The sequence below is a fragment of the Oncorhynchus tshawytscha genome, linkage group LG06 (genome assembly GCF_018296145.1).
Source record: "Oncorhynchus tshawytscha isolate Ot180627B linkage group LG06, Otsh_v2.0, whole genome shotgun sequence".
NCBI classification, from domain to species: Eukaryota; Metazoa; Chordata; class Actinopteri; order Salmoniformes; family Salmonidae; genus Oncorhynchus; species Oncorhynchus tshawytscha.
In genome coordinates, this window is record NC_056434.1 from 5,948,389 (window position 1) to 5,972,251 (window position 23,863).

At 45.4% G+C, this 23,863-nt stretch overlaps 1 protein-coding gene across 7 annotated transcripts in view; it reads left to right on the plus strand.

Moving 5' to 3' along the window:
• LOC112253225 (ephrin type-B receptor 3-like) overlaps positions 1 to 23,863 on the plus strand; it is a 115,651-nt gene that overhangs the window by 72,750 nt on the left and 19,038 nt on the right. For 2 of the 7 annotated variants that reach the window (XM_042322883.1, XM_042322885.1), the window contains exons 5-10: positions 2,132 to 2,467; positions 13,627 to 13,751; positions 14,290 to 14,452; positions 18,615 to 18,723; positions 20,820 to 20,872; positions 22,084 to 22,302. In XM_042322883.1, the coding sequence (XP_042178817.1) occupies positions 2,132 to 2,467; positions 13,627 to 13,751; positions 14,290 to 14,452; positions 18,615 to 18,723; positions 20,820 to 20,872; positions 22,084 to 22,302 (1,005 nt within the window). The remainder of the gene's footprint in view (positions 1 to 2,131; positions 2,468 to 13,626; positions 13,752 to 14,289; positions 14,453 to 18,614; positions 18,724 to 20,819; positions 20,873 to 22,083; positions 22,303 to 23,863) is intronic. The other 5 variants (XM_042322886.1, XM_042322888.1, XM_042322887.1 and 2 more) reach the window with 3 other exon arrangements.

Consider the following 23,863-nt stretch of genomic DNA (forward strand, 5'->3'; position numbering starts at 1 on the left):
AGCATATACCCATAGACTTACAGTCGTTGCACCAGTTAGCAGGATGCTAGCATATACCCATAGATTTACAGTCGTTGCACCAGTTAGCAGGATGCTAGCATATACCCATAGACTTACAGTCGTTGCACCAGTTAGCAGGATGCTAGCATATACCCATAGACTTACAGTCGTTGCACCAGTTAGCAGGATGCTAGCATATACCCATAGACTTACAGTCGTTGCACCAGTTAGCAGGATGCTAGCATATACCCATAGACTTACAGTCGTTGCACCAGTTAGGGATGCTATCGTTGCACCAGTTAGCAGGATGCTAGCATATACCCATAGACTTACAGTCGTTGCACCAGTTAGCAGGATGCTAGCATATACCCATAGACTTACAGATTAGCATATACCCATAGACTTACAGTCGTTGCACCAGTTAGCAGGATGCTAGCATATACCCATAGACTTACAGTCGTTGCACCAGTTAGCAGGATGCTAGCATATACCCATAGACTTACAGTCGTTGCACCAGTTAGCAGGATGCTAGCATATACCCATAGACTTACAGTCGTTGCACCAGTTAGCAGGATGCTAGCATATACCCATAGACTTACAGTCGTTGCACCAGTTAGCAGGATGCTAGCATATACCCATAGACTTACAGTCGTTGCACCAGTTAGCAGGATGCTAGCATATACCCATAGACTTACAGTCGTTGCACCAGTTAGCAGGATGCTAGCATATACCCATAGACTTACAGTCGTTGCACCAGTTAGCAGGATGCTAGCATATACCCATAGACTTACAGTCGTTGCACCAGTTAGCAGGATGCTAGCATATACCCATAGACTTACAGTCGTTGCACCAGTTAGCAGGATGCTAGCATATACCCATAGACTTACAGTCGTTGCACCAGTTAGCAGGATGCTAGCATATACCCATAGATTTACAGTCATCCATCAGTTAGCAGGATGCTAGCATATACCCATAGACTTACAGTCGTTGCACCAGTTAGCAGGATGCTAGCATATACCCATAGACTTACAGTCGTTGCACCAGTTAGCAGGATGCTAGCATATACCCATAGATTTACAGTCATCCATCAGTTAGCAGGATGCTAGCATATACCCATAGATTTACAGTCATCCATCAGTTAGCAGGATGCTAGCATATACCCATAGATTTACAGTCATTACACCAGTTAGCAGGATGCTAGCATATACCCATAGATTTACAGTCATCCATCAGTTAGCAGGATGCTAGCATATACCCATAGATTTACAGTCATTACACCAGAAAGCGGGCCATTTTGCAACTCGTTGAGTTACTGTGTATATAAATACGTTTTCCAAGGGCCTGTATAGAGTCAGGTTGTGGGTAACACTGAAGAAACAAGTTGTTTCTCTCTGAACTATGGCCTCCCCACAGCACCTGTATCGCTCCTCTCTGAAGGTTCTGACAACATTCCCACATTGCTACATGTACAACAACAGTCCTAACAAACTTTAGCCTGACGTTATCACTGCCTATACGTCCGTACAGCCGCTACCTCGCTCTGGCAGAGTGGAGGAACTTATCTAGTGGATGTGTCTTAGTTAAGTACATGGAGACCATGCACACACACACGCACACACACACACACACACACACACACACACACAGAGACTAATCCTTTCACTGGTGGTAATTCTCCCAAAATGCTGCCAGAGATATGGCTCCCTAGCTGTTCGTACCCCAAAGTGCTGCCAATAATTGGATAAGAATTGCTTCTCTGCTGCCAATAGTCTCTCTCATCCCCCTTAGCTGTTTCCACACAGCACAAATATGCGTGCACGTGCACAAGCTGGCATGCACGTGCACGCACACAAACACCCTCTCACACGCTCTCCTCCTCGCAGAAAGAACTGTAACGTCTGTTTATTTTGTTTTGAGCTTTCTCCAAACAGAGAGAAGAGAACTCACCTCATCTAGCACCCCTAGCATCAAAGTCCTAATGAAATAGAATATATTACATTCTAATCCTTGTTATATTTGATGTCCTGGTGGAATTGTTCAACATTGATGCTTTGGCAATAATTTTGTCTTGACAATAAAGTATTTTTAAATTAAACAAATATATATTTCTTGTCTTTTGTTCCTCCCACAGCCGTTCCCTCGGCCCCGCGCAACGTCATCTCCAACGTCAATGAGACCTACCTGGTCCTGGAGTGGAGCGAGCCTCGTGACTCGGGCGGCCGCGACGACATCTTCTACAACGTCATCTGCAAGAAGTGCCTGCCCGAGCGCGGCATGTGCTCGCGCTGCGACGACAATGTAGACATCTCGCCGCGCCACCTGGGCCTGACGCAGCGGCGCGTGGCCGTCCGAAACCTGCAGGCCCACACCCAGTACAGCTTTGAGATCCAGGCCGTCAACGGCGTGTCGAATAAGAACCCGTACACGCCTCAGTTCTCCGCCGTCAACATCACCACCAACCAAGCCGGTAGGTAGAAGACTGTTGTATTAGAACGAATATACTTTTATTCTTGTGAAACCAAAAGATACACAGAAAGAGAACAAGGCCACAGAGAAACAACCCCAGGATGAATTAGCGGTGTACAGTGCCTTTCTCAAGGGCACAACGGCACTGTGCTACAATCAGTGCTGCACTTTTACGATAGAATTGGTTAAGATGGTGTTTGCGTCAAATCAAATCAAGCTTTTTATATACAGCAAATTTCAGACATGGAATTCAACACAATGGTGCTGCACAGGATAAAAACGAATTTTAAAAAACTATGAAAATAAAAGCTGGAATATTTAGTACACAACAAACAAGATAAAAGGAAAAATAAATAGTATTTTTCAGCAGCAATGCAGGTAAAAGTAGATGTTTGTTATGATAGCTACAGTCCATCTGTATGTACAGTACCTTGCCAATGTTTTCACCCCCCTTGGCATTTTTCCTATTTTGTTTCATTACAACCTGTAACTTAAATACATTTTTATCTGGATTTCATGTAATGGACATACACAAAATAGTCCAAATTGGTGAAGTGAAATGAAAAAAAAATTACTTATAATAAATAAAAACCTGAAAAGTGGTGCGTGCGTATGTATGTATTCACCCCATTTGCTATGAATCCCCTAAATAAGATCTGGTGCAACCAATTATCTTCAGAAGTCACATAATTAGTTAAATAAACTCCACCTGTGTGCACATGATCTGTCACATGATCTCATTATATCTACACCTGTTCTGAAAGGCCCCAGAGTCTGCAACATCACTAAGCATGGGGCACCACCAAGCAAGCGGCACTATGAAGACCAAGGAGCTCTCCACACAGGTCAGGGACAACTTTGTGGAGAAGTACAGATCATGGTTGCGTGATAAAAACATATCCGAAACTTTGAACATCCCACGGAGCACCATTAAATCCATTATTAAAATATGGAAAGAATATGGCATCACAACAAACCTGCCAAGAGAGGGACGCCCACCAAAACTCATGGACCAGGCAAGGAGGGCTTTAATCAGAGAGGCAACAAAGAGACCAAAGATAACCCTGAAGGAGCTGCAAAGCTCCACAGCGGAGATTGGAGTATCTGTCCATAGGACCACTTTAACCCGTGCACTCCACAGAGCTGGGCTTTACAGAAGAGTGGCCAGAAAAAAGCCATTGGTTAAACAAAAACATAAGCAAACACGTTTAGTTTTTGCCAAAAGGCATGTGCGAGACTCCCCAAACATATGAAGAAGGTACTCTAGTCAGATGAGACAAAAATGTAGCTTTTTTGCCATCAAGGAAAAAGCTTTGTCTGGAGCAAACCCAACACCTCACATCACCCGGAGAACACCATCCCCAGAAGCATGGAGGTGGTAGCATCATGCTATGGGGATGTTTTTCATTGGCAGGGACAGGGAAACTGGCCAGAATTGAAGGATTGATGGATGGCTCTAAATACAGGGAAATTCTTGAGGGAAACCAGTTTCAGTCTTCCAGAGATTTGAGACTGGAATGGAGGTTCACCTTCTAGCAGGACAATGACCCTAAATGTGTTGGAATGGCCAAGTCAAAGCCCAGACCTCAATCCAATTGAGAATCTGTGGTATGACTTAAAGATTGCTGTACACCAGCGGAACCCATCCAACTTGAAGGAGCTGGAGCAATTTTGCCTTGAAGAATGGCCAAAAATCCCAGTGGTTAGATGTGCCAAGCTAATAGAGACATACCCCAAGAGACTTGCAGCTGTAATTGCTGCAAAAGGTGGCTCTACAAAGTATTGATTTTGGGCGGGTGAATAGTTATGCACGCTCAAGTTTTCTGTTTACTTTTTACAATAAAACATATTTAGCTTCTTCAAAGTGGTAGTCATGTTGTGTAAATCAATAGATTCAAACCCCCCAAAAATCCATTTTAATTCCAGGTTGTAAGGCAACAAAATAGAAAAAATGTCAAGGGGGGTGAATACTTTCGCAAGCCACTGTAAGTATGGGTTACATACAGTATGCAGTTTAAGTGAGGTATAAGAAGAAAAACAATTACTTAGCTTTTACCAAAGGACATTTCCACAGCACTTGGCACACACCAACACGAATAACAACAGTGAGGCAGTGTTTCGTGTATGACTAGGCATTCAACCTGCAGTGTTCTGCCCGCTAGGATCAACCCACTGTTAACCCATGGCACCTTCAGTAACTACCTAGCTAACCCATTTGGTTCCTTCGATTTTGTGGGATCAACCCACTGTTAACTGGTTTCCCACTAGTTTCACATTGATTGCGGGGAATGAAGTCAAATATTTTCTGACTGGTAAAACATCATGGTTTTTTTTAAACCTTCTGAGAACAGAAGTGAAAATTTCACCTCTTCTGGAGATGTTTATTTTTATGTTGCAGGGAAGTTCTGAGAATGTATAACTCTGGTTCCAGGGAAGTTCTGAGAATGTTTAACTCTGGTTCCAGGGAGGTTCTAAGAACGTTTTACTCTGGTTCCAGGGAGGTTCTGAGAACGTTTTACTCTGGTTCCAGGGAGGTTCTGAGAACGTTTTACTCTGGTTCCAGGGAGGTTCTGAGAATGTTTTACTCTGGTTCCAGGAGGTTCTGAGAACATTTTACTCTGGTTCCAGGGAGGTTCTGAGAATGTTTAACTCTGGTTCCAGGGAGGTTCTGAGAATGTTTTACTATGGTTCCAGGGAGGTTGTGAGAATGTTTAACTCTGGTTCCAGGGAGGTTCTGAGAATGTTTTACTCTGGTTCCAGGGAGGTTCTGAGAATGTTTTACTCTGGTTCCAGGAGGTTCTGAGAACATTTTACTCTGGTTCCAGGGAGGTTCTGAGAATGTTTAACTCTGGTTCCAGGGAGGTTCTGAGAACGTTTTACTATGGTTCCAAGGAGGTTCTGAGAACATTATGCTCTGGTTCAAGGGAGGTTCTGAGAATGTTTAACTCTGGTTCCAGGGAGGTTCTAAGAACGTTTTACTCTGGTTCCAGGGAGGTTCTGAGAACATTTTACTCTGGTTCCAGGGAGGTTCTGAGAATGTTTAACTCTGGTTCCAGGAGGTTCTGAGAACATTTTACTCTGGTTCCAGGGAGGTTCTGAGAATGTTTAACTCTGGTTCCAGGGAGGTTCTGAGAACGTTTTACTATGGTTCCAAGGAGGTTCTGAGAACATTATGCTCTGGTTCAAGGGAGGTTCTGAAAAATGTTTTACTCTCGTTCCTTGAAACTTTTCCTGGGAGGTTTTATTAATTTTCTGAGAACAAAATTATAGGTTATTTGAAGGTTTTTTTAATAAATCAAATCAAATCAAATCAAATTTATTTATATAGCCCTTCGTACATCAGCTGATATCTCAAAGTGCTGTACAGAAACCCAGCCTAAAACCCCAAACAGCAAGCAATGCAGGTGTAGAAGCACGGTGGCTAGGAAAAACTCCCTAGAAAGGCCAAAACCTAGGAAGAAACCTAGAGAGGAACCAGGCTATGTGGGGTGGCCAGTCCTCTTCTGGCTGTGCCGGGTGGAGATTATAACAGAACATGGCCAAGATGTTCAAATGTTCATAAATGACCAGCATGGTCAAATAATAATAAGGCAGAACAGTTGAAACTGGAGCAGCAGCACAGTCAGGTGGAAGTTGAAACTGGAGCAGCAGCATGGCCAGGTGGACTGGGGACAGCAAGGAGTCATCATGTCAGGTAGTCCTGGGGCATGGTCCTAGGGCTCAGGTCAGTTGAAACTGGAACAGCAGCATGGCCAGGTGGACTGGGGACAGCAAGGAGTCATCATGTCAGGTAGTCCTCGAGCTCAGGTCCTAGGGCTCGGGTCCTCCGAGAGAGAGAAAGAAAGAGAGAAGGAGAGAATTAGAGAACGCACACTTAGATTCACACAGGACACCGAATAGGACAGGAGAAGTACTCCAGATATAACAAACTGACCCCAGCCCCCGACACATAAACTACTGCAGCATAAATACTGGAGGCTGAGACAGGAGGGGTCAGGAGACACTGTGGCCCCATCCGAGGTCACCCCGGACAGGGCCAAACAGGAAGGATATAACCCCACCCACTTTGCCAAAGCACAGCCCCCACACCACTAGAGGGATATCTTCAACCACCAACTTACCATCCTGAGACAAGGCTGAGTATAGCCCACAAAGATCTCCGCCACGGCACAACACAAGGGGGGCGCCAACCCAGACAGGATGACCACAACAGTGAATCAACCCACTCAGGTGACGCACCCCCTCCAGGGACGGCATGAGAGAGCCCCAGTAAGCCAGTGACCCAGCCCCTGTAATAGGGTTAGAGGCAGAGAATCCCAGTGGAAAGAGGGGAACCGGCCAGGCAGAGACAGCAAGGGCGGTTCGTTGCTCCAGAGCCTTTCCGTTCACCTTCCCACTCCTGGGCCAGACTACACTCAATCATATGACCCACTGAAGAGATGAGTCTTCAGTAAAGACTTAAAGGTTGAGACAGAGTTTGCGTCTCTGACATGGGTAGGCAGACCGTTCCATAAAAATGGAGCTCTATAGGAGAAAGCCCTGCCTCCAGCTGTTTGCTTAGAAATTCTAGGGACAATTAGGAGGCCTGCGTCTTGTGACCGTAGCGTACGTGTAGGTATGTACGGCAGGACCAAATCAGAGAGATAGGTAGGAGCAAGCCCATGTAATGCTTTGTAGGTTAGCAGTAAAACCTTGAAATCAGCCCTTGCTTTGACAGGAAGCCAGTGTAGAGAGGCTAGCACTGGAGTAATATGATCAAATTTTTTGGTTCTAGTCAGGATTCTAGCAGCCGTATTTAGCACTAACTGAAGTTTATTTAGTGCTTTATCCGGGTAGCCGGAAAATAGAGCATTGCAGTAGTCTAACCTAGAAGTGACAAAAGCATGGATTAATTTTTCTGCATCATTTTTGGACAGAAAGTTTCTGATTTTTGCAATGTTACGTAGATGGAAAAAAGATGTCCTTGAAATGGTCTTGATATGTTCTTCAAAAGAGAGATCAGGGTCCAGAGTAACGCTGAGGTCCTTCACAGTTTTATTTGAGACGACTGTACAACCATTAAGATTAATTGTCAGATTCAACAGAATATCTCTTTGTTTCTTGGGACCTAGAACAAGCATCTCTGTTTTGTCCGAGTTTAATAGTAGAAAGTTTGCAGCCATCCACTTCCTTATGTCTGAAACACATGCTTCTAGCGAGGGCAATTTTGGGGCTTCACCATGTTTCATTGAAATGTACAGCTGTGTGTCATCCGCATAGCAGTGAAAGTTTACATTATGTTTTCGAATAACATCCCCAAGAGGTAAAATATATAGTGAGAACAATAGTGGTCCTAAAACGGAACCTTGAGGAACACCGAAATTTACAGTTGATTTGTCAGAGGACAAACCATTCACAGAGACAAACTGATATCTTTCCGACAGATAAGATCTAAACCAGGCCAGAACTTGTCCGTGTAGACCAATTTGGGTTTCCAATCTCTCCAAAAGAATGTGGTGATCGATGGTATCAAAAGCGGCACTAAGGTCTAGGAGCACGAGGACAGATGCAGAGCCTCGGTCCGATGCCATTAAAATGTCATTTACCACCTTCACAAGTGCCGTCTCAGTGCTATGATGGGGTCTAAAACCAGACTGAAGCATTTCGTATACATTGTTTGTCTTCAGGAAGGCAGTGAGTTGCTGAGCAACAGCCTTCTCTAAAATTTTTGAGAGGAATGGAAGATTCGATATAGGCCGATAGTTTTTATATTTTCTGGGTCAAGGTTTGGCTTTTTCAAGAGAGGCTTTATTACTGCCACTTTTAGTGAGTTTGGTACACATCCAGTGGATAGAGAGCCGTTTATTATGTTCAACATAGGAGGGCCAAGCACAGGAAGCAGCTCTTTCAGTAGTTTAGTTGGAATAGGGTCCAGTATGCAGCTTGAAGGTTTAGAGGCCATGATTATTTTCATCATTGTGTCAAGAGATATAGTACTAAAACACTTGAGCGTCTCTCTTGATCCTAGGTCCTGGCAGAGTTGTGCAGACTCAGGACAACTGAGGTTTGGAGGAATACGCAGGTTTAAAGAAGAGTCCGTAATTTGCTTTCTAATAATCATAATCTTTTCCTCAAAGAAGTTCATGAATTTATCACTGCTAAAGTGAAAGTCATCCTCTCTTGGGGAATGCTGCTTTTTAGTTAGCTTTGCGACAGTATCAAAAAGGAATTTCGGATTGTTCTTATTTTCCTCAATTAAGTTAGAAAAATAGGATGATCGAGCAGCAGTAATGGCTCTTCGGTACTGCACGGTACTGTCTTTCCAAGCTAGTCGGAAGACTTCCAGTTTGGTGTGGCGCCATTTCCGTTCCAATTTTCTGGAAGCTTGCTTCAGAGCTCGGGTATTTTCTGTGTACCAGGGAGCTAGTTTCTTATGAGAATTTTTTTTTTTTTTAGGGGTGCAACTGCATCTAGGGTATTGCGCAAGGTTAAATTGAGATCCTCAGTTAGGTGGTTAACTGATTTTTGTCCTCTGGCGTCCTTGGGTAGGCAGAGGGAGTCTGGAAGGGCACCAAGGAATCTTTGTGTTGTCTGTGAATTTATAGCACGACTTTTGATGTTCCTTGGTTGGGGTCTGAGCAGATTATTTGTTGCAATTGCAAACGTAATAAAATGGTGGTCCGATAGTCCAGGATTATGAGGAAAAACATTAAGATCCACCACATTTATTCCATGGGACAAAACTAGGTCCAGCGTATGACTGTGACAGTGAGTGGGTCCAGAGACATGTTGGACAAAACCCACTGAGTCGATGATGGCTCCGAAAGCCTTTTGGAGTGGGTCTGTGGACTTTTCCATGTGAATATTAAAGTCACCAAAGATTAGAATATTATCTGCTATGACTACAAGGTCCGATAGGAATTCAGGGAACTCAGTGAGAAACGCTGTATATGGCCCAGGAGGCCTGTAAACAGTAGCTATAAAAAGTGATTGAGTAGGCTGCATAGATTTCATGACTAGAAGCTCAAAAGACGAAAACGTCATTTTTTTTTTTTTTGTAAATTGAAATTTGCTATCGTAAATGTTAGCAACCCCTCCGCCTTTGCGGGATGCACGGGGATATGGTCACTAGTGTAGCCAGGAGGTGAGGCCTCATTTAAAACAGTAAATTCATCAGGCTTAAGCCATGTTTCAGTCAGGCCAATCACATCAAGATTATGATCAGTGATTAGTTCATTGACTATAATTGCCTTTGAAGTAAGGGATCTAACATTAAGTAGCCCTATTTTGAGATGTGAGGTATCATGATCTCTTTCAGTAATGACAGGAATGGAGGTGGTCTTTATCCTAGTGAGATTGCTAAGGCGAACACCGCCATGTTTAGTTTTGCCCAACCTAGGTCGAGGCACAGACACGGTCTCAATGGTGATAGCTGAGCTGACTACACTGACTGTGCTAGTGGCAGACTCCACTATGCTGGCAGGCTGGCTAACAGCCTGCTGCCTGGCCTGCACCCTATTTCATTGTGGAGCTAGAGGAGTTAGAGCCCTGTCTATGTTGGTAGATAAGATGAGAGCACCCCTCCAGCTAGGATGGAGTCCGTCACTCCTCAGCAGGTCAGGCTTGGTCCTGTTTGTGGGTGAGTCCCAGAAAGAGGGCCAATTATCTACAAATTCTATCTTTTGGGAGGGGCAGAAAACAGTTTTCAACCAGCGATTGAGTTGTGAGACTCTGCTGTAGAGCTCATCACTCCCCCTAACTGGGAGGGGGCCAGAGACAATTACTCGATGCCGACACATCTTTCTAGCTGATATGCACGCAGAAGCTATGTTGCGCTTGGTGATCTCTGACTGTTTCATCCTAACATCGTTGGTGCCGACGTGGATAACAATATATCTATACTCTCTACACTCGCCAGTTTTAGCTTTAGCCAGCACCATCTTCAGATTAGCCTTAACGTCGGTAGCCCTGCCCCCGGGTAAACAGTGTATGATCGCTGGATGATTCGCTTTAAGTCTAATACTGTGGGTAATGGAGTCGCCAATGACTAGAGTTTTCAATTTGTCAGAGCTAATGGTGGGAAGCTTCGGCGTCTCAGACCCCGTAACGGGAGGAGTAGAGACCAGAGAAGAATCGGCCTCTGACTCCGACCCGCTGCTTAATGGGGAAAACCGGTTGAAAGTTTCTGTCGGCTGAATGAGCGACACCGGTTGAGCGTTCCTACAGCATTTCCTTCCAGAAACCGTGAGAAAGTTGTCCGGCTGCGGGGACTGTGTCAGGGGATTTATACTACTATCTGTACTTACTGGTGGCACAGACGCTGTTTCATCCTTTCCTACACTGAAATTACCCTTGCCTAACGATTGCGTCTGAAGCTGGGCTTGCAGCACAGCTATCCTCGCCGTAAGGCGAGTACAGCGGCTGCAATTAGAAGGCATCATGTTAATGTTACTACTTAGCTTCGGCTGTTGGAGGTCCTGACGAATCGTGTCCAGATAAAGCGTCCGGAGTGAAAAAGTTGAAAAAGTTGAGGAAAAAATAAATAAATATATGAACGGTAATTAAAAAGTGAAAACCGTAAAGTTGTCAGGTAGCAAAACAGGTTGGCAACAAAACGCACAGCAACTCGAAAACAAGCCTGCAAATAACTTCCTTAAAACTTTCACTGAATGTTTCAATAAGGCTTTTAATAACACTGCTAGCTTATTTTCTGTTAACTTTTTGAACTCCACCACAGACAGGACACATAATAAATAATAATAATAATAAATCATGGAAACATATGTTTATTGTGACACGGCATCAGTGAGATTCAAACCTATAATCTTATATTTTCTGTCTGTGGAAATGTTCCATTACACCACCAGGATGGAGCTATAATGCCCTGTTTACGAATAAAAAGCTGTTAATTTTAGTCTATTCTAACAGACACAATTTCAAAGGAAATAAGCACTCATTAAGATCAGGTGTGGCCAATTAATGGGCACGGCCAAAACACCTGAACACACTTAACAAGATAGAGAAAGAGAGTTTTGTTGATGCTGATGATGGAAATGATATGTATTTAAATAACATTCTTAGACATTCTCTGAACATTAGAAGAGTTTTCTTGTGGTTTTTCTGGAAAGTTTCCTTAACATTCTGAAAACGGAATGTGTGTTCTTAAATAATTCTCGAAACAATTTGAGAACATGACTTTAAATAGAACCACGAGGAAAGCTGTAGGAAACATCGTACTGAAATTCCCACAGAAGAACAATGTTTCTAAATGTTCTTTGAACATATGGTTCTAAGAATGTTTTGTGCTTGCTAGGTAGGCCACCATAGCAATCTGCACCACCGAGACCCATACAGTTTTGTCTATGCATCTGAGAAGATGCAGGCTGGGCAAACCTCTTTTGGGGATAGATGATGAGTTAACTGGAATGGGTAGTGTGTATTGAGTTTGCCTTGCTCTGTAGTGGATGTTCTTATACAGTTTTGAGTTTGGCCTGTGTCTGTTGCGTTAGGAACAGAGATATATGTTGGATTTTCCCTAGTTTAGGCCGATAACTAGGGTCTGATGGGTAGCTGGGGTTTGTGTGTAGACTTTGCCCTGGTGTAGGCTGATAGATAGGGTCTGATGGGTAGCTGGGGTTTGTGTGTAGACTTTGCCCTGGTGTAGGCTGATAGATAGGGTCTGATGGTTAGCTGGGGTTTGTGTGTAGACTTTGCCCTGGTGTAGGCTGATAGATAGGGTCTGATGGTTAGCTGGTTTTTGCCCATGGGTCTTTTCCTACAGACAGGCTCAGAGAGACAGGAATATACTTCTCCATGTTCCTCTTATCCCTTCAGTTTCTCCTCAAAGCCTAAGGAAAGGAATGGGAATGACCCACCATTTGTGCCTGGGGGTCCTACACTCCTGTCCTACACCGTGCACCCCCCCCCCCCTGGAGGAGTGCAGGTCAGGGGGAGGAGAAGGGGGGCAGATATCTACCAGTGTGGGGGGGCCCAACCCGCTATGGTTACAGGTTAGTGTGGGGGCCCAGCCCACCATGGTTACAGGTTAGTGTGGGGGCCCAGCCCACCATGGTTACAGGTTAGTGTGGGGCTCAGCCCACCATGGTTACAGGTTAGTGTGGGGGCCCAGTCCACCATGGTTACAGGTTAGTGTGGGGCTCAGTCCACCATGGTTACAGGTTAGTGTGGGGGCCCAGTCCACCATGGTTACAGGTTAGTGTGGGGGCCCAGTCCACCATGGTTACAGGTTAGTGTGGGGGCCCAGTCCACCATGGTTACAGGTTAGTGTGGGGCCCAGTCCACCACGGTTACAGATTAGTGTGGGGGGCCCAGCCCACCATGGTTACAGGTTAGTGTGGGGCTCAGCCCACCATGGTTACCAATTACTCCCCAGTGTCTTGGCCAGGAGGAGGCCCCTAGGCCCCTTAATCCTCAGGCTAGAGTGACCGGGGAATCTGCCCAGGGAGTATTGTCTGTGGGGAGAGGTTGGAGTTTTTCAGGGAGTGATGGGTGGCTGGTGGTAGGCTACTACGTGGGGATGGGGTTTTGGGCTTGGGAAGAAAGAGGAGGAGAGAGAGAGAGAGAGAGAGAAGGGGGAATGAGAGAGAGGGAGGAGAGAGCGAGAGGGGGGAAGAGAGGGGGAGAGGTCTGTGGTGGTGGGGGTGACAAAGACAAGAGGAAGAAAGGAGCTCTACGTGAAAGGATCAAAGTACCGAACTAAGGGATTAGAAACCTTTCAACAAAAAGCATTGGTGGGAAAGAGGGAGAAACAGAGTGTGTGTGTGTGTTGGGGGGTGTAATGATACAGGAAGGAATTGAAGGAAGAGGTAGATGCCCGGAGGAGAAGAGGTGGATACCCAGAGGAGAAGAGGTGGATACCCAGAGGAGAAGAGGTGGAGAAGAGGTGGATACCCAGAGGAGAAGAGGTGGATACCCAGAGGAGAAGAGGTGGATACCCAGAGGAGAAGAGGTGGATACCCAGAGGAGAAGAGGTGGATACCCAGAGGAGAAGAGGTGGATACCCAGAGGAGAAGAGGTGGATACCCAGAGTAGAAGAGGTGGATACCCAGAGGAGAAGAGGTGGATACCCAGAGGAGAAGAGGTGGATACCAGGAGGAGAAGAGGTGGATACTAGCAGTGAATTAACATCCATTTTGTCTTCCCTGTGCCCCGCTCTCACAGCTCCATCTGCAGTACCTACAGTTCACCTGATGGGGGCCACAGCTAGCACCATGAGTCTTTCCTGGCTGCCCCCTGAAAAACCCAACGGGATCATTCTGGATTACGAGATTAAGTACCATGAGAAGGTAAGCAACAACACAAGTCAACACTTCTTATTTCCACATCCTATTTCACAAGTCTTATTTTTGCATAAGTAACATCACCCCATTCACCTCAGCAACCGTTCTGACAAAAGCCTTAATCGTGTCCCTCTGTCTTTCTGTCTTTCTTTCCTTCCTTCCTTCGTTCCCCTCCCAATATCCTCCTAATTTCTCTCTGTTCACCCCCCCCCGACCTCCTTTTATAAAGTTGAAATGTTTCTGACTACTTCCATAACCTACACAAGGGGGAGGGTGTGTCCATGTGGATTGGCCTACCTGAGGAGAGAACAAAGTCTCTCAGTGTATCTCTGTTTGTTGTCCTGTTGTAGTCGATGATTGAAAGCTCTCTCATGCCTCGTGCTGCCGTTCTCCGGCTGTTCGGGAAGATTTGTTGGACGCGGCATGCGCCACACAGTGGGGTGTAGGGGAAGGCGATGAATACTGGTGATAATGATGAATGAGGGGATGTAGTTTGTTTTCTTGTGCATTTCTAAACCCTTCCGTGTGCGTTTGGTTTTGGCAGGACCAGGGAGAAGCTATTGCCCACACCATGACCGCCCAAAGGAGTTCTGCCCGCATCGAGGGGCTGAAGGCCGGCACGCCATACGTGGTCCAGGTCCGGGCCCGCACGGTGGCCGGGTACGGTCGCTACAGCAGCCCGGCCGATTTCAGCACCAACCTGCAAAGTATGTTTGAGTTAACTTTATTGATCCCCACAGGGGACATTGGGGTTCGTCACCAGCATTGGATACAGTGCATCCAGAAAGTATTCAGACCCCTTGACTTTTTCTCAATTTTGTTACGTTACAGCTTTTTCTAAAATTGATTAAATTAACTTTTTCCCTCATCAATCTACACACAGTACCCCAAAGTGATATCACAATACCCCATAATGACATCACAATACCCCAAAGTGACAATGCAAAAACAAGTTTTTAGAATTTTTGCAAGTGTATAAAAAAAATATATATATATATATATATATATATATATATATATATATATTGAAAAGGCACACACCTGTCTATAGAAGGTCTCACAGTTGACAGTGCATGTCAGAGCAAAAAACAAGCAATGGGTTCGAAGGAATTGTCTGTAGAGATCCGAGACAGGATTGTGTTGAGGCAAAGATCTTGGGAAGGTTACCAAAACATGTCTGTAGCGTCGATGATCCCCAAGAACACTGTGGCCTCAATCATTCTGAAATGGAAGAAGTTTGGAACCTCCAAGACTCTTCCTAGAGCTGGCTGCCCGGCCAAACTGAGCAATCGGGGGAGAAGGGTCTTGGTCAGGGAGGTGACCAACAACCTGAAGCCACTCCTCAGTAAAATGCACATGACAGCCCGCTTGGAGTTTGCCAAAACCTAAAGGACTCTCTAACCATGAGAAACAAGATTCTCTGGTCTGATGACACCAAGATTGAACTATTTGGCCTGACTGCCAAGCATCATGTCTGGATGAAACATGGTACCATCCCTACGGTGTAGCATGGTGATCGCAGCATCTTGCTGTGGGGATGTTTTTTAGTGGCAGGGACTGGGAGACTCGTCAGGATGGATGGAAAAATGAACGGGGCAAATTACAGAGAGATCCTTGATGGAAACTTGTTCCAGAGTGCTCAGGACCTCAGACCGGGGGAAAAGTTCACATTTCAACAGCACAACAACCCTAAGCACACAGCCAACGCAGGAGTGTCTTCTGAAAATGTCTCTGAATGTCCTTGAGTGGTCCAGCCAGAGTCCTGACTTGAACCCGGGCTCATGCGCAATGTCAAGCGTCGGCTGGAATGGTGTAAAGCTCGCCACCATTGGACTCTGGAGCAGTGGAAGCCCGTTCTCTAGAGTGGTGAATCACACTTCACCATCTGGCAATCCAACAGACTAATCTGGGTTTGGCGGATGCCAGGATTACGCTACCTGCCCCAATACATAGTGCCAGCTGTAAAGTTTGGTGGAGGAGGAATAATGGTCTGGGGCTGTTTTTCATGGTTCGGGCTAGGCCGCTTAGTTCCAGTGAAGGGAAATCTTAACGCTACAGCATACACTTACATCCTAGACTATTCTGTGCTTCCAGCTTTGTGGCAACAGTTTGGGGAAGGCCCTTTCCTGTTTCAACATGACAATGCCCCCTTGCACAAAGCGATGTCCATACAGAAATGGTTTGTCGAGATAGGTGTGGAAGAACTTGACTGGCCTGCACAGAGCCCTGACCTGAACCCCATTGAACACATTTGGGATGGATTGGAAAGATGACTGCCCAACATCAGTGGCCGACCTCACTAATGCTCTTGTGGCTGAATGGAAGCGAGTACCAGCAGCAATGTTCCAACATCTAGTGGAAAGCCTTCCCAGAAGAGTGGAGGCTTTTATAGCAACAAAGCAGGGACCAACTCCATATTAATGCACATTATTTTGGAATGAGTTGTTGGACGATAAGGTTTCCACATACTTTTGGGAAAGTAGTCTCCCAGGAGTAAGTGTAGGAATGGCTTCTAGGGGTAAAGGTAGGAATGGTTTCTAGTAGTAAGGGTAGGAATGCTTTCTAGGGGTAAGTGTAGGCATGGTTTCTAGGGGTAAGTGTAGGAATGCTTTCTAGGGGTAAGGGTAGGAATGGTAAGGGTAGGAATGGTTTCTAGTAGTTAGGGTAGAAATGCTTTCTAGGGGTAAGGGTAGGAATGGTAAGGGTAGGAATGCTTTCTAGGGGTAAGGGTAGGAATGGTTTCTAGTAGTAAGGGTAGGAATGCTTTCTAGGGGTAAGGGTAGGAATGCTTTCTAGGGGTAAGTGTAGGCATGGTTTCTAGGGGTAAGTGTAGGAATGCTTTCTAGGGGTAAGGGTAGGAATGGTTTCTAGTAGTAAGGGTAGGAATGCTTTCTAGGGGTAAGGGTAGGAATGGTTTCTAGTAGTAAGGGTAGGAATGCTTTCTAGGGGTAAGGGTAGGAATGCTTTCTAGGGGTAAGTGTAGGCATGGTTTCTAGGGGTAAGTGTAGGAATGCTTTCTAGGGGTAAGTGTAGGAATGGTAAGGGTAGGAATGCTTTCTAGGGGTAAGGGTAGGAATGCTTTCTAGGGGTAAGTGTAGGCATGGTTTCTAGGGGTAAGGGTAGGAATGCTTTCTAGGGGTAAGGGTAGGAATGGTAAGGGTAGGAATGGTTTCTAGTAGTAAGGGTAGGAATGCTTTCTAGGGGTAAGGGTAGGAATGGTAAGGGTAGGAATGGTTTCTAGGAGTAAGGGTAGGAATGCTTTCTAGGGGTAAGGGTAGGAATGGTTTCTAGTATTAAGGGTAGGAATGCTTTCTAGGGGTAAGGGTAGGAATGCTTTCTAGGGGTAAGTGTAGGCATGGTTTCTAGGGGTAAGTGTTGCTTTCTAGGGGTAAGGGTAGGAATGGTAAGGGTAGGAATGGTTTCTAGGAGTAAGGGTAGGAATGCTTTCTAGGGGTAAGGGTAGGAATGGTTTCTAGTAGTAAGGGTAGGAATGCTTTCTAGGGGTAAGGGTAGGAATGCTTTCTAGGGGTAAGTGTAGGCATGGTTTCTAGGGGTAAGTGTAGGAATGCTTTCTAGGGGTAAGGGTAGGAATGCTTTCTAGGGGTAAGTGTAGGCATGGTTTCTAGGGGTAAGTGTAGGAATGCTTTCTAGGGGTAAGTGTAGGAATGGTTAGGAATGCTTTCTAGGGGTAAGGGTAGGAATGCTTTCTAGGGGTAAGGGTAGGAATGGTAAGGGTAGGAATGGTTTCTAGGAGTAAGGGTAGGAATGGTAAGGGTAGGAATGGTTTCTAGTAGTAAGGGTAGGAATGGTAAGGGTAGGAATGGTTTCTAGGAGTAAGGGTAGGAATGGTAAGGGTATGAATGGTTTCTAAGTAAGGGTAGGAATGGTAAGGGTAGGAATGGTTTCTAGGAGTAAGGGTAGGAATGGTAAGGGTAGGAATGGTTTCTAGGAGTAAGGGTAGGAATGGTTTCTAGAGTAAGGGTAGGAATGGTTTCTAGGAGTAAGGGTAGGAATGGTTTCTAGGAGTAAGGGTAGGAATGGTTTCTAGGAGTAAGGGTAGGAATGGTAAGGGTAGGAATGGTTTCTAGGAGTAAGGGTAGGAATGGTAAGGGTAGGAATGGTTTCTAGGGGTAAGGGTAGGAATGGTTTCTAGGAGTAAGGGTAGGAATGGTTTCTAGGAGTAAGGGTAGGAATGGTAAGGGTAGGAATGGTTTCTAGGGGTAAGGGTAGGAATGGTTTCTAGGAGTAAGGGTAGGAATGGTTTCTAGGAGTAAGGGTAGGAATGGTAAGGGTAGGAATGGTTTCTAGGAGTAAGGGTAGGAATGGTTTCTAGGAGTAAGGGTAGGAATGGTAAGGGTAGGAATGGTTTCTAGGAGTAAGGGTAGGAATGGTAAGGGTAGGAATGGTTTCTAGGAGTAAGGGTAGGAATGGTAAGGGTAGGAATGGTTTCTAGGAGTAAGGGTAGGAATGGTTTCTAGGAGTAAGGGTAGGAATGGTAAGGGTAGGAATGGTTTCTAGGAGTAAGGTTAGGAATGGTAAGGGTAGGAATGGTTTCTAGGGGTAAGGGTAGGAATGGTTTCTAGGAGTAAGGGTAGGAATGGTTTCTAGGAGTAAGGGTAGGAATGGTAAGGGAAGGAATGGTTTCTAGGGGTAAGGGTAGGAATGGTTTCTAGGAGTAAGGGTAGGAATGGTTTCTAGGAGTAAGGGTAGGAATGGTAAGGGTAGGAATGGTTTCTAGGAGTAAGGGTAGGAATGGTAAGGGTAGGAATGGTTTCTAGGAGTAAGGGTAGGAATGGTTTCTAGGAGTAAGGGTAGATTATTTGGGTAACGCTCACGTGTTCACCTGACCTCTAACCTCTCGACCCCTAGGTGACCCAGAGAAGTCTCTTCAGGAGCAGCTGCCCCTCATCGTGGGTTCTGCCACTGCCGGTCTAGTCTTCATCATAGCTGTCGTTGTCATCGCCATCGTCTGCCTCAGGTGAGAATAAGTCGATAATACCTAGTGAACACTTTGTCGTTGAGACAACATTGGAAAAAGTTTCTGCATCTGACTTTCATTTTCATTTCTAGGATTTACCTCCATTGATAAAAAATTATCCACAGCATTTCACCAAGCTCATGCAATATTACACAACGTGGTCATTTCTTCCATTTGTGTTTCAACACCAGCGTACTTTTAATTGAGAAAATTGCACATTTCTCGCAATTCCTGGTGTATTTGATTTACAGATTGAAAAATCCCCCACAAAAAAAAACAAAATGGAAATGTCAACTTTTGAATGTGTTTACATCCTGAAACCCACAGAAGACACACAGGGACACTCGGGACTGGCGTGCCACCTATGAGGTTTGTGAGTAGGAGATTAGCTCTATCTTGTGAAAAGTCCCAAACAGATTTGCCTCCCAAAACCTTGCAAGGCTAGCCCTGCCCAATGGACACAGCATGAGCTGTAGCTGCTAGGAAAGGATTGGCCTGCCTTCACGCGTTCGGACGCCCGCTGACCCCACTGAATACTTTTGACTCCTATTCACTTGTAGGAACTTCAACATCCACTCAGATCCTGTAAAAGCATAGCTCGGCCTCACTGCGGTCATTCAACTCTACGTAGCACTACTCATCTTTTACTGGGAGTCTGCATGTTGGTGAAGTGTGCGAGTTTGACACCCTTCCATTTTGGTGGCTGGTACTCACCCACCTCTTTGCTGCCGTGGTGGAATGGTTCGTGGTGGAATGGTGGCTGGTCTGAAGAGCAGGGCCCTCATCACGCTGAACAAACTCCTTCCTACTCTCCTCCCTCATCCCTCTCCTCCTCTCCTACTCTCTTTCTGTGTCTTAGCTTAGCACGCTAGTGTTTGTCTCTGTGTCTTAGCTTAGCACGCTAGTGTCTCTGTGTCTTAGCTTAGCACGCTAGTGTCTGTCTCTGTGTCTTAGCTTAGCACGCTAGTGTCTCTGTGTCTTAGCTTAGCACGCTAGTGTCTGTCTCTGTGTCTTAGCTTAGCACGCTAGTGTCTCTGTGTCTTAGCTTAGCACGCTAGTGTCTCTCTATGTGTCTTAGTTTAGCACGCTAGTGTCTGTCTCTGTGTTTTAGCTTAGCTCGCTAGTGTCTGTCTCTGTGTCTTAGCTTAGCACGCTAGTGTCTGTCTCTGTGTCTTAGCTTATCTCATTAGTGTGTCTCTGTCTTAATTTAGCTCGCTAGCGACTCTCTCTCTCTCCGTCTTAGTTTAGCTTGCAAGCTTCTGCCACGAGAGAAGGGAAAAAAGTAGAATGGTGAAAAAAAAAGAAAAACTCAGAGCCTCCTCGGCATATTCCGGAACCACATTTGAATTGGAAATGAGATGCAAATCACCGTCGGGTATTATTGCCCCGGTTACTGGTTAGACAACAAAGAAACTACATTAACATGGATTTTCAACGTCCCCAACCCTCCCCCATTAATGGACTGATACTGAAGAAAGAAGAGAAAGCAGAGGATGAGTAAAGGAAAAGAGGGGGGGGGGGTTGGTCTGAACCAGTATGTGGGAAGATGTGTTAAACTGAGTGTTGTGGGAAACAGCTGAGGCTGCCATTGGGAGAGACTTTGTCCTTTACTTCTCGTGTTGGGCCATTATGTTTTCTCTCAGCTTTCATTTCATACATACAAAACAGAGTCCTACGTTTTCTACTCGATATATTGTCTTCTTCTGTAGTTTTACTCAAAATTCTGTATTTCTTAGCCTCGAATATAAAGCTAAGTGAGCTTTATCCTAGTGAGAAATACAGTGTAATTCTCTATTTCTACAGACACTATACTGAAACTATACTGAAATATATTTTAACTGACACAACTACACTGAAATATATTTTAACTGACACAACTATACTGAAATATATTTTAACTGACACAACTATACTGAAATATATTTTAACTGACACAACTATACTGAAATATATTTTAACTGACACAGCTATACTGAAATCTATATTACCTGACACAGCTATACTGACATCCTTTCCACACTCTCCTGTTCCATTAAGTATTGCTGTGTTGCGGGCACAGGACTGATTTTGTGTTTTTACTCTGGTTTGCCCCACAGGAAGCAAAGGAATGGCTCTGAGTCAGAGTACACAGAGAAACTTCAGCAGTACAGTAAGTCTCTACTGCCTATCCTGTCCTACATTATAAGCGATCCCAAGATCCACATTCTAACAGACACTCTCTGAGCTTGACTTTGTCCCTACATTCAACAGTATATATTCACACACTGCGTGTCAACAGCCGGTGATGTCACAAGCATTCCATTTACAAATAATTTGTCCACAGCCGGTGATGTCATAACTGGCTTTACAATAACAGGCACATATTACACTGAATTATAGAATTGGTAGTGGCTGTGGAGCTCATTGAAAGTGTGCCTCGACTGCTAAATCTTCTGTTAATCCAATCCGTACAGTGCACTAGGAAAGTATTCAGACCCCTTGATTTTTTTCCCCCACATTTTGTTACAGCCTTATTCTAAAATGGATTAAATAAAACATTTTCCTCATCAATCTACACACAATACCCCATAATGACAAAGTGAAAACAGGTTAAAAAAAATATATATATATATATATATATATATATATATATACATATTTTTTTAAACAGAATTACCTTATTTACATTGGTATTCAGACCGTTTGCAATGAGATTCGAAATTGAGCTCAGGTGCTTCCTGTTTCGATTGATCATCTTTGGGATGTTTCTACAACTTGATTGGAGTCCACCTATGGTAAATTAAATTGATTGGAAATTATTTGGAAAGCCACACACATGTCTATATAAGGTCCCACAGTTGACTGCGCATGTCAGAGCAAAAAACAAGCCATGTGGTCGAAGGAATTATCCATAGAGCTCAGAGACAGGATTGTGTCGAGGCACAGATCTGGGGAAGGGTACAGCATGTTGAAGCACGGTGGTGGCAGCAGCATCATGCTGTGGGGATGTTTTTCAGCGGCAGGGACTGGGAGACTAGACAGGATTGAGGGAAAGATGATCCCAGATTTGAACTAGATCGAACATCTCTCTAGAGACCAAGCTTGTAGCGTCATACCCAAGAAGAATCGAGGCTGTAATCAATGCCAAAGGTGCTTCAACAAAATACTGAGTTAAGGGTGTGAATACTTTTGTAAATGTGATATTTCTGTTTTTTGATGAGGCAAAACTTTCTTTTACATACACTTTAGAATAAGGCTGCAATGTAACAAAATGTGAAAAAAGTAAAGGGGTCTGAACACTTTCCGAATGCCTAGTACATATTGTTTTCAATGGTAACTACTGCTTGACGGCCGTGATTCATGTGATTATTCCCGCTATTGAATCCCCTATAGTCACGCCGGGAATGAAGGTCTATATCGACCCCTTCACCTACGAGGACCCCAACGAGGCCGTCCGAGAGTTTGCGAAGGAGATCGACATCTCCTGCGTGAAGATCGAGGAGGTCATCGGCGCAGGTAACCAACCAAAGCTCCTGAGCTACAGGGGGAAGACTGCTAGTCACCTCCAGGCCATACCGTTAGAGGACTTCACGCCAAGCGGTACTTTCACTCAATTCATCATCCCAACCCCTGCCTCGCCTCGCACCCCCCAGCACTAGCCTCAGCCCCCTAATCTAAAATCTGCACTTACGCCCTTGCAAAAATATGTCCCCCCACCTCTAATTCGCTTCACTCACAACCGTGGCCCCCCAGGTTGGCACCTAAGTGCCTGTTTGATTGCTAGCTACTTTCCACACTTTTTGTCCTTTTTAACCTTTAAATTTTTTTTTTTTTAACCTTTAACCTTTAAGAACTGCCCATTCCTGATCCTGGAGAGGTGCTCTGTAGTAGGAAGTTATTTTGTTCCTTCAAGTGTCATTAATTCAGTCACTTCCATTGGTTAGCTCTTCTACTTGAATGTAACTGACTTAATCATCATCTAGGAGGGTTGATTGGCTGGTCAAGCAGCTAGAACAGCAGCCTTCCAGGTTCAGGATTGGTCATCTCGGAACCCCCCAAGTTTCTCAAGGGTCAATGTTAAACGGGGCCACTCTAAAGACCCTTTGACCCTTGACCTCCGTATGTGGTCGTCCTTCTTGTTTCCCTTTAGAGTACCCTTGCTCCTTCCCTCCACCCTTTTTGATGCACTAGTTAATAATCTTGAAATCATAAATTATTGGATATCTTGAAATATTTAGTAATATTTTTTGCAAAAAAAGCTGTAGGATTGTATCTGAGCCGAATGAAGACTTGTGATGATGGGAAGTTGGATTTGAGGTTTACGTCACCTGCAGCTGAGCCCCCTCCACTCCTACTACTACTACTACTACTACTACTACTACTACTACTACTACTACTACTACTACTACAAGGGCTTAACACCTACTGCTGCTTCTTGAACCCGTCGCTTCCCAGCCTTCGCCTTAAGTGACGAACCCCAACCCCTGTCTCCCCTCCCCTTTACCCTCCCTCCCACTGATCATCCCTCCCTCCCTCCCTCCCTCCCCCTCCCTCCCTCCCTCCCTCCCCCCCTCCCTCCCTCCCTCCCTCCCTCCCTCCCTCCCTCCCTCCCTCCCTCACCCCTTGATCATCCCTCCCTCCCCTCCCTCCCCAAGCTCCCTCCTCCCTCCCTCCCTCCCCCTCCCTCCCTCCCTCCCATCTCACTTCCCTTGTTTCTCTTGCTCTCACACACTCTTGCACCTGGTTGGCCACCTATATCTCTAGGCCCCAGACGCAAAACCTCCACAACCGCCCATCTTCTCTCCCTCCTCCTGTCTCTTCTTCTGACCCCCCACCTATACCCCCCTCCATCCCTCCAACCTAATCTACCCCCACCACCCCCCCCACCTATACCTCTACCCTCCCATCTCTACCTCCCATACCCTCCCATCGGTACCTCCCACCTACCTCTACCCCCACCTATACCTCTACCCTCCAACCTCTACCCCCCCTCTGTCTCTACCTATACCTCCTATACCTCTACCCGCACCTACCTCTATTCCCACCCCCTCCACCTCTACCCTCCCACCTATATCTCTACCCTCCCACCCCTCCCATACCTCTACCCTTCTACCTCTACCCTCCTACCTCTACCCTCCCACCTCTACCTCTACCCTCCCAC